The sequence below is a fragment of the Eptatretus burgeri genome, chromosome 8 (genome assembly GCF_056783735.1).
Source record: "Eptatretus burgeri isolate ZD-2024b chromosome 8, Ebu_testis_v1, whole genome shotgun sequence".
Taxonomy (NCBI): Eukaryota; Metazoa; Chordata; class Myxini; order Myxiniformes; family Myxinidae; genus Eptatretus; species Eptatretus burgeri.
Window position 1 is genome coordinate 12,865,152 of NC_140968.1, and position 11,622 is coordinate 12,876,773.

Below are 11,622 nucleotides of genomic sequence, written 5' to 3' on the forward strand. Positions count from 1 at the left end.
AGAGTTACAACCGAATAAAAGCAATGCAAACAATGTACAATGAAAAACACTTAATCAATCCTACTTAAAGACAGGGCCCATGGACGCACTAAAGCACGCATGCACACACACACACACCCAAAAGAAATGGACCCGGTGGGGTCTTTATTCGGTCCCTCAGCCCAGGAGGGAAAGGTGAGCTGGGGACCAGAGACCAGAGCCTACTCTTGCACCTGTCTGCCTCGTGCGGTCTGGTGGTGGGACTCGAACCCACCGCCACAATGTAGCACCAAGCACCAGGGATGAGGGAACGAGCGACGGATGCCAGCTAGCACGAAGGCGGACGAGGCGAGAGATGACGAGGCGACCGGTGATCAAGCCCGAAAAAGCTTTCCCTGATCGGGCGACACCAGGCGAGGCAGAGCCAGACCGTCAGACTGAACGTGCCGATCACACTCGTTCTCTTGAGATGGGAGAGATTTCTTTCCTCGCCACTCGCCTCCTGATTGGACAGTTGCCTCGTGCGATTCGCTGGCCGTCCCCCATTGGACAGGCCCACGGTAGGCGGGGCAACTCCCATCTTTCTGGGGCAGAGTCGGAGCTGAGTCGATTGTAGCTCCGCCTACCTCCTCAACTAAGGCCACGTGCGTAATGGTGACGGTGAAGCGAGGTGACGATGCGCTGTTGTTGTTGTGGTCGTTGATGGATAAATTATAACTATAAAATAACTTGTAGCGCACACACAAAATTCCCATTAGACAGAAGGAAGGATTCTAACTCTAAACACATACATATCGAAATAACTAAGCTTAGGGACTGCTGACTGTCTGTGTGCCGATGGCTTCCAGATTCGTAACAATATTAACGTCCAAAATACATGGGTGGCAGAATTCCCGTACAAAATATCTGGAAGAATTCCCATACACCAAATCATAGATTTGAAAGGTTACATTCTGGTGACCAAAAGTTAAAAAATCATGTGTCCCCTCATCTTGCGATCTCACTGGATTTTAGATTGAACAGGTCAACGATCAAATGTCATGTGCCCTTTGAAAATCATTTTGCAGACCGTAACTCGAGTGAGAAGCATCTTTCTCTCTTCTACTTATTTGTCCTCTATCTCTCATATGTATGTATACGTGTATGTGTATGTATATATATATATATATATATATATATATATATATATATATATATATATATATATATATATATATATATATATATATGGATATATACGACGTCCGTCTAAAATGTAACGGGACTGACTTCACAGAAATTTTATTCCAAAAAATATATTGAAATCACAGCTTGTCCCCTTCAAAATAGTTTCCCTCCAGTCTCACACACTTGTCCATCCTCTTCTTCCACGCTTCGATGCACCCCCGGAAAGCTTCTTCTGAAATCCTCTGGAGCTCCATCGTCAAGGCCCTTTTGATTGCCTCCACATCAGGAAATCGGGTCTTCTTGATCACCCCTTTGAGCTTGGGGAATAGGAAAAAACCATAAGGGGCCAAGTCTGGCGAATACGGCGGTTGCTCCAGAGTTGGCACGTTCCTCTCCGCCAGAAACTGTCGGATGCTCAGGACACTGTGAGCTGGGGCATTGTCATGGTGGAGCACCCAGGCGTTGTTCTCCCACAGATCCCTCCTCTTGTCCCAGACTGATCTCATGAGGCCCTGGAGGATCTCCTTGTATACGTATTGATTCACTGTTTGACCCTATGGTAGAAACTCGAAGTGGACGATGCCCTTGATGTCAAAAAACGTGATGAGCATCACCTTGACCTTTGACTTCGACATCCTGGCCTTCTTTGGTCTTGGTGATGTCGGACTTTTCCACTGACGACTCCTGCCGTTTGGTCTCGGGATCGTATTTGAATATCCATGATTCATTGCCAGTAACGACTCTTCCAAGCAGGTCTGGATCATCCTCGAGGCGCTCGATAATGTCTTGACAGACAGTGACTCTTCGCTGTTTCTGGTCCTCGGACAACAGCTTGGGGACCTTCTTTGTGCACACCTTGCGCATTTCGAGATTTTCAGTGATGATGCTCCAGACAGTGTCCTTGTTGATGGAAAGTTCCTCAGCAATCATCCACACCTTGAGTCGACGATCTGTGCGCACCATCTGCTTCACATGCGAGATGTTGTCTGCCGTTCTGCTCGTTGAAGGTGTTCCAGACCATGGATCGTCTTCAACCTCCTCCCGTACCTCTTTGAACCACTTGTGCCATTCAAATGCACGTGTATGTCACATCGTTTCTTCCCCGTAGACTTGCTGCAGCATTGCGAAGGATTCGGAACGTGTTTTGCCAAGCTTGGCAAGAAACTTCAGATTGGCTCTCTGCTCACGACTCATAGCGCGATGACTCAGACGAGACAACGTGCAAAGCAAGACCTATAAAAAATCACACAATGAGCACAGTCAACCATCACCAATCATATATATATATATATATATATATATATATATATATATATATATATATATATATATATATATATATATATATATATATATATATATATATATATATATATATATATATATATATATATATATGGCCCCACGAGGAGGAGTGATGTAAGCGACATTTTTTAATGATATGATGATTATAGGCTCGGATGGATAGGGTAAGGGTTAAAATAGTGCTATATGGCATTAACTCCAAAATGGCAGATGTGTCTCTTACATCACTCCTCCTCACGGCGCTATATATATATATATATATATATATATATATATATATATATATATATATATATATATATATATATATATATATATATATATATAGTGTTGTGGTTACCAGATTCGCAAACCACCATTCAGGTCCCTTAGGTGAGGTATCTCGGTAAGTGCATGTGTAGTTAGGCCCAAACCCGTTGTCTAGTGGGAATACATGTCATTTATACGTGCTGCGACTCTTCAGGATAGCCGTTTTTCTTTTACTATCTTTATTTTGGACCAACCGCCATGATCACAACCACAACATCAACCACCGACCACAACCACCGCTTCACCACAACTGCCACGACCTTCCCGTCACACCTCGCAACCGTAGCATCGCCACCGTTCTTGCCCCGCTGTGGGTACCGGTGTTGGACTCATGCAGAACGCGCGTCGAACAGCGTGTACAAAATCACGGATTTTGTGCTTCAAAAACGGATCAAAAACGACACACGCCCACTTTTTGCCGTCCAATCGGTGAGCGAGGGGCGAATTGGCCCCGCCCCCAGGGCGATCGATATATGCAAATTTGTGGATCAAAAAGCCTTCACGCCCACTTTTCTCGGGCCAATGGGGAGCGAGGTGAAAGGTCAAAGGGAGGGGGTCAAAGGCGAAGTTACGGGGGGATAAAAGGACGGTGTTCGTGAGTCAGCGAGAAGGAGAGTCAGAAGGAGAACGAGAAGGAGAAGGAGTCGGAACGGAGGGGACGAGTGTGGAAGTCTGGAGCCCGAAGCCCGCAGTGGTTGGAGAAGCTGAAGAGAGTCGGACGAGGGGATGCTCGCGTCGGTGCCAGGAGCTGCACGCCCGAGGGAGGCCGGCAGCGCGACCTGGCCGAGGTGGAGACGCACACCAGGGATAATAAAGATCCTCTATACCCCGAGCATCAGCAACCCCCTCCTGTTTCCCCCTGCGCTGAGATAGTGCGACCAAGGGGGCCCCGTTCCCACCCCCTGCCAGGCACTGTCCGCGAGGCCCGCGGGTTGCGGGGCCATCGCCGCTCCGCGTCTCATCACCAGACGGGTAGGCCCGACCCGGTCTCGGCCTCAGGCCCGCCTCATTCTTGAGGTATTTCTTTTCCTTGGTTTTGGGTATGTGTTGTCGGCGCCGTCTGTGAAGTAGAATTGTATAAGTGTTGCCGTGTGCTCGGTAGTCGATATTAGCTCTGCACTGTGTTTTCACTTTTATGTTTGCTTTTTGTGTAAATGGAATTGTGTTTTCTTTTTTTTGTGTGCATTTGGTGGAATTGTATTTGTGTGCTTCTCGTGTGCCGCGAATAAATGTGCTTTATTGTTGAACTGTTCTCCCGCTTCGCTTCGTCTTTTCCTCCATTGAATCCCCATCTTGCTTCACGTAAAGGGTTGGTAGTGGGCTGAATACGCCCGATAATTAATCGAACCGTCGAGGTCGACGATAACACCGCTCGGTTATTCTGATAGTACGGAACGGGTCGCTTAAGTGGCCCGTGTCCGAAGTCGACCTGCGGCGAGGTGCGATCGCCCGGTCTACCCTCCGCGTGGGTACTTAGGTAGTTCGAATTTGGCGAGCAACCCTATCCCACGCGGGGGCTGATTGGCTCGATCGCGGTGAGACCGAAAGGTCCACCCGTGACTGGTTCCCGGCGTTAGTCCGAGAGGGTCACGACTGGATTGTCCGTCCGGTGGGCGACGTGCCGCGATTCGAGTTACGTGGCCGTTCGCACGCCGGCGGGCGCGAAATCCGCAACAATATATATATATATATATATATATATATCTATATATATATATATATATATATATATATATATATATATATATATATATATATATATATATATATATATATATATATATATATATTGCTGGAATTTTGTGAAAGACTGTGACGCAACCCGTTCATTCAAGTTGTGTATGTGGAGCGCACAGCTGGCTCAGTCCCGTTACTTTTTAGATGGACCGTGTGTGTGTGTGTGTGTGTGTGTGTGTGTGTGTATATGTTTATGTATATATATATATATATATATATATATATATATATATATATATATATATATATATATATATATATAGTGTGTGTGTGTGTGTGTGTGTGTGTACACTATGTCGACACCTGCTCGTCCCACATCTCATTCCAAAATCATCAGCATTGATATGCAGTTGGTTCCCCCTTTGCTGCGATAACAGCCTCCACTCTTCTGGGAAGGCTTTCCACAAGATGTTGGAGCATTGTTGCGGGGATTTGCTTCCATTCAATCACAAGACAATTCTTGAGGTCGGGCACTGATGTTGGGCGATTAGGTCTGGGTCGCAGTCGGCGTTCCAATTTATCCCAAAGGTGTTCGATGGGGTTGAGGTCAGGGCTCTGTGCAGGCCAGTCAAGTTCTTCCACACCGATCTCGACAAACCATTTCTGTATGGACCTCGCTTTGTGCACGGGGGCATTGTCATACTGAAACAGCAAAGAGCCTTCTCCAAACTGTTGCCACAAAGTTGGAAGCACAGACTCATCTAGATTCTTGTGGTATGCTGTAGCGTGAATATTTCCCTTCACTGGAACTTTGGGGCCTAGCATTTTTTCATGAAAAACAGCTCCAGACCATTATTCTTCCTCCACCAAACTTTACAGTTGGCACTGTGCATTCAGGCAGGTAGCGTTCTCCTGACATCCGCCAAACCCAGATTCGTCCGTCGGACTGCCAGATGGTGAAGCATGATTCATCACTCCAGAGAACACGTTTCCACTGCTCCAGAGTCCAATGGCGGTGAGCTTTACACCACTCCAGCCGACGCTTGGCATTGCACATGGTGATCTTAGGCTTGTGTGCGGCTGCTCGGCTAAGGAAACCCATTTCATTAAGCTCTCGACGAATAGTGCTTGTGCTGACGTTTCCAGTCAATTTGGAACTCGGTAGTAAGTGTTGCAACCGACGACAGACGATTTTTCCGCACTTCAGCACTTGGCGGTCCCGTTCTGTGAGCTTGTGTGGCCCACCACTTCACGGCTGAGCTGTTGTTGCTCCTAGACGTTTCCACTTCACAAAAACAGCATTTAAGTTGACCAGGGCAGCTCCAGCAGGGCAGAAATTGGACGAGCTGACTTGGAAAGGTGGCATTCTATGACGGTGCCGCATTGAAACTCACTGAGCAATGCAATGCGGCCCATTCTACTGCCAATTTTTGTCGATCGAGATTGCATGGCTGTGTGCTTGATGTTATACACCTGTCAGCAATAGGTGTGGCTGAATTGGCCGAATCCACTAATTAGAAGGTTGGTTGTGTGTGTGTGTGTGTGTGTGTGTGTGTGTGTGTGTGTGTGTGTGTGTGTGTGTGTGTGTGTGTGTGTGTGTATGTGTGTGTGCGCGCGCGCGCGTGTGTGTGTGTGTGTGTGTGTGTGTGTGTGTGTGTGTGTGTATGTGTGTGTGTGTGTGCGTGCGTGCGTGCGTGCGTGCGTGCGTGCGTGCGTGCGCGCATAGAATCATCAATGGCACGAGCTTTATAACATGCTCACATGTCCAGTTGAGCCAAGCAAAATCATTGAGATGCGGTGCAAGTTATTCAAATTGGTACTTTCATTCCATGCGGTTTTCACTTTCCAGGAGGCCTACATCGCTGAACTTGATGCAAAGAGTGGTGCAAGCCTTAAACTGACCATCCTGAACCCAAAGGGACGCATCTGGACCATGGTGGCTGGTGGAGGAGCCTCTGTTGTTTACAGGTAGAACTGAACAACTTGTGTTGTAGACTTGCACTAATCAATCCATGGGTCTTTATTTTCATTCAAATGATGACAGAATTCCAAATTATTATGTGAACATACTCAACTGGGAAAATTTCTTTTTCCACACCCTTCCATGCTTCACTGTTTACTGTGTGTAATTGGTGTTTCTGGAAATCTTTTTCCGATAGGCTTCTGTATGTCATGGGCTGTAACCTTGATTATGATAAAGTTTTATTGTCAATGAAATGTGTGGATTTTACAAACACAATGATTCACAGAAGGTGTAGTGTGTGACACATGTGTTCACCTCTAATTACATAACACTTCCTCCAAATCTTCCACTTCTTCGTGAAGTTGATCATACCTGGCCCTCATCCTCTCCTTGTACTCTCTGACAACATTTCCCCTCCACTTCCCTCACCTAATAATCTTAAGACTCCTGCTCGTAACCACCCTCCTTTTCTCCATTCATACTACAAACCCCACATGCTCGTGCTGGGTGGTAACATGCTCTCCCACTATTGTCTTACAACCCTTAACCCTCCACAACTGTCGTTTCCTTCCTCAACACCACCAAATCCAATTATTTTCTCCATTGTCCATTCCTATAGATATTCTTGTGGCTTTCCCGCTTTTGAAAAAATGAACCAGCTTTGGCCATCCCAATCCTCACCACCAGCTCTTGACCCTCTTTATTCCTCGTTGCCCAACCAAATTTACCAAAACATTCCTCTTCACCAGGCTGCACTACTCCCACGTGTACATTAAAGTCCCCCGCAATGCATAGCATCACCTCCAGCTCAACCATTCCCATTATCCTCTCCAGTGTGTCCCTGAATTCCTGATTCTCAATCCCAGTCCTTCCCATTTGTGGCCCATATACCGATGTAACAACAACAACAACAACAACAAAAAATTATTTGTACCACCAATCATGCCATAACTAACTGTCCCTCCCATCTTTTCAGTCTAACCACCTGCTTGCTGATCTCTTCCAATACCATTGTTCCTACGCCAGTACTCCTTCCATCCCCACCCACGTGCACCATCTTGGATCCTCCTACCAACCTCCTCACCCTGTCTCTTTTCCATTTGGTCTCCTGCAGACACAACACTTCCAACCTTCTCTGCATCATCTTCACCATCTCAACCCCTCTCCCCACCCCCAATTAATCCCACATTCAAACTTCGTAGCTGGACCTCGCTTCTCAACCGCTGCCCACCTGGCACAGCTCGTATCATGTTGAATAATTTGGGGCATTTAGGTCATCAAACAGAAGTGCTGCCCTGGCTGATCTGCTGGACCTACTACACTAGGCCACTGTCCCCATCCTACACACACACACACACACACACACACACACACACACACACACACACACACACACACACACACACACACACCTCTTTCGCCACTCACCTCCCCCTCTTGTTCTCATTTTCACCATTAACACTCTACTTTTCTCCCTCATCTGACTCACTCCTCGCTCAACTGACTCGCTTCTCCCTCACCAAGGTTTAAAAAAAAGAAGAATGCTTTTCAGATTAAACACAGTAAATGCTTTTCACACTCAATTCCTACCATCCAGTTCGACTCCCATGCACGCAATCCTCCTTGTTCAGAATCTCTGCCAAACCTTACACACTCGGCCCACCAGTTCCCTGCTGTGCAGGGCCGCCCAAGAAGGAAAACCGAGCCGAGTCCGCAGGCCCATGGGCGAAACGCATCCCGATCCGCCGAACCACCTCACTGCGTGTGGAGCCAAACCAAATGCTGAAATGCAGCCCGAACCACCAAACCGCCTCCCCACGTGCCAAACAAAGTCCACTCATGGAATGCAGCCTGAACCACCAAACCGCCTCCCTGCGTGCCAAGCAAAGTCCACTCGTGAAATGCAGCCTGACCCACCAAACCGCCTCCCTGCGTGCCAAGCAAAGTCCGCTCGTGGAATGCAGCCTGAACCACCAAAACCGCCTCTCCGCGTGCCGAGCCAAGTCCACTTGTGGAATGCAGCCTGAACCACCAAGCCGCCTCCCTGCATGCCGAGCAAAGTCCTCTTGTGGAATGCAGCCTGAACCACCAAACCGCCTCCCCATGTGCCGAGCAAAGTCCACTCGTGGAATGCAGCCTGAACCACCAAGCTGCCTCCCCACGTGCCGAGCAAAGTCCTCTTGTGGAATGCAGCCTCAACCGCCAATCCCCCTCCCCGTCTGCCAAGCAAAGTCCACTCGTGGAATGCAGCCTGAACCACCAAACCGCCTCGTCGCATGCCGAGCAAAGTCCTCTTGTGGAATGCAGCCTGAACCACCAAACCGCCTCCTCGTGTGCTGAGCAAAGTCCACTCGTGGAATGCAGCCTGAATCACCAAACCACCTCCCCACGTGCTGAGCAAAGTCCTCTTGTGGAATGCAGCCTGAACCACCAAACCGCCTCCTCGTGTGCTGAGCAAAGTCCACTCGTGGAATGCAGCCTGAATCACCAAACCACCTCCCCACGTGCTGAGCAAAGTCCTCTTGTGGAATGCAGCCTGAACCACCAAACCGCCTCTTGTGGAATGCAGCCTCAACCGCCAATCCCCCTCCCTGTGTGCCAAGCAAAGTCCACTCATGGAATGCAGTCTGAACCACCAAACCGCCTCCCTGCATGCCAAGCAAAGTCCACTTGTGGAATGCAGCCTGAACCACCAAACCGCCTCCCCGCGTGCCAAGCAAAGTCCACTTGTGGAATGCAGCCTGAACCACCAAACTGCCTCCTCGCGTGCCGAGCAAAGTCCTCTTGTAGAATGCAGTCTGAACCACCAAACCGCCTCCTCGCGTGCCAGGCAAAGTCCTCTTGTGGAATGGAGCCCGTACCGCCAAACCACCTCCCCGTTTGCCGAGCAAAGTCCACTTTGTGGAATGCAGCCCGAACCACCAAACCGCCAAACCTCCTCACAGTCTCCCCAAGCAGTGTCAACTCTCACAAAACTGGAATGCAGCCCGAACTGCCAAACCACCTCACAGTGTGCTGAGCAAAGTCCACTCGTCTTCCGATGACTCGCGTCAAAAGCGAGTTCAGAAAACCCTTGAGGCCAATTCCAAAGCAACAGGGAATTGGCAGGATTTGACCTGGAATGTGCAAATAAAATTGTGAATTTTTTTGTTAAGGTACAAACTTTTTTTTTGTTGGTTTTATTTTTTAAAGCAATACAAACAACTCTAAGGGATGTCTTAAAAAAAAAAGTCCTACATATCCTCCACACTTAACCCCCCCTGCCCCCCATCCTTCCCCCAAGAGCATGCTTAACTTGGTGATTCAAGTTTAGGTCTTGCTGACTTTGTTACAGTGATACAATATGCGATCTGGGTGGAGTGGATGAACTGGCCAACTACGGTGAGTATTCCGGGGCACCAAGCGAACAGCAGACGTACGACTACGCCAAGACTATCCTTTCGCTCATGACGCGATACCATTGCGAGGATGGTGAGGTCATCTTCATTTCTTTATAATCCATTTTTAACTGTTTATTCTTAAATTTATATCATGTTGGCTTAAGTTTGCATTTGTTTAACGTTCGAAAATCTAAACGCCGTGTGAAATTAGGAAGCTATGTTTTGGGGACATTGTGTTTTATATAATTCCTAAATATGACGTTTTTGCCATTTCAACAATCACATTTCAGCAGAGTATTTTGTTTTATTCTCAGATCTGAGTGATGTTTAAATGAAGTGGTTTTGATGTCATTGAAGATTAGGACAATGCATTCCACACCTTTCTCTGTGATATATTTAATTACCTTCCCATTTCCATTTTTTGCTTTTGTACAAAATCGAGGCTTGTAAATGAGCAATATTATGGGTGTAAAAAGACAGCACTGACAGTTGGGTAGTGTGGTGACACTTTGACTTGCTCTTCCATGTCCTTGATATTTTAATGGAAAACAAACACAAGGGAATTAATGAATAAGAGACAGAGAAAAGAGAGGAACCTGAAAGTAAGAGGGTTGTGTTTGGTGGGGTTAATGGAAGTAGAAAAGGTTGTGGGTGGAGATGGGTTATGACTCGAGGGGGTAGTCCACTGCCTGCTTAAAATGCCTGAGGGAAGATTGGGATCGAACAGCCTTCGGAAGACAGTTGCACAATCGAGAGAAAAGAGTGGAGATGAGTGATAAACCTGAAATTTGAGAGTTCAACCAGGAGGGGTTGTCCTGGAAGAACACAAAAGTCGTGGAGGAGGTGGGGAAGTTCATCTACAATGTAAAGCGAAGAGGGCAAAGGGAGCTACACTGACGGAGAGGTGGTTAAAAAAGGGAGACCACCGACCTGTCCGTGATGTTAGTGTAAGAGGCTTTGTGCTTCAGCCTCATTGTGGGAGATGCTAGTCAGATGTCAGGAGAGGCAGATGTGCTGTTGAGGGCACAAACCCAGAGAAGAGAAAGCGATTCTCCAATGAGATATTACAATATCTACCTTCTTCTTCTTCTTCTTCTTCTGCTTTCGGCTGCTCCCGTTAGGGGTCTCCACAGCGGATCATCCGTATGATCCGCATTGTGATTTGGCACATGTTTTACGCCGGATGCCCTTCCTGACGCAACCCTGGTCGCCTCTTACGACACAGGGATATGGTACACCTATTTTAACCGGGGTATACACCGGCCCAGTACAACTGGTACTCATTTCGCCGACCTCGGAAGGATGACAGGCTGAGTGAACCCCCTGGTGTATTAATTCAGTGGCTCAACGGGGTTTGAACTCAGGACCTTTTGGATCCCAAGCCGCTGCCCTAACCACTGCGCCAACACCAGGCATACAATATCTACCTTCTATAAAACGCAATGTGTTTGTGTATTTGTTTGGCCCCCTTCGTGCGAAGGGTTTTAAAGGCCAATCTTCAAATATGCCTGTGTGTTCATTATGGTCTATTTTTTAGGATTTAAAAAAAACCTCGAAAAACATTTTTTATAAAAGTAATTATGTCTCTTCTATTGGAAATGTAGACTGTGACTTGCAACCAGGCATCAACGTCAGTATATGGAAACATTTTACAAATCCAATAATTAAGATTCATCGGATGTCTGTCTGTCTGTGAACTTTTTTGCAAGGACCGCTGGACCGACATCCTCCAAATTTGGCACACAGACAAGTGTGACTCAGGGGTTGACTTGCATTTATTTTCATCCACAACCTCTGCCTTTACAGACCCCGAAGAACCATAATACATTTTTTTAATCATGC

General features: G+C 47.3%; 1 protein-coding gene across 6 annotated transcripts in view; it reads left to right on the forward strand.

Moving 5' to 3' along the window:
• Nucleotides 1-11,622, forward strand: part of ACLY (ATP citrate lyase) — a 202,575-nt gene that overhangs the window by 117,703 nt on the left and 73,250 nt on the right. For all 6 annotated transcript variants that reach the window (XM_085890901.1, XM_085890905.1, XM_085890904.1 and 3 more), the window contains 2 exons: nucleotides 6,287-6,405; nucleotides 9,735-9,871. In XM_085890901.1, the coding sequence (XP_085747027.1) occupies nucleotides 6,287-6,405; nucleotides 9,735-9,871 (256 nt within the window). The remainder of the gene's footprint in view (nucleotides 1-6,286; nucleotides 6,406-9,734; nucleotides 9,872-11,622) is intronic.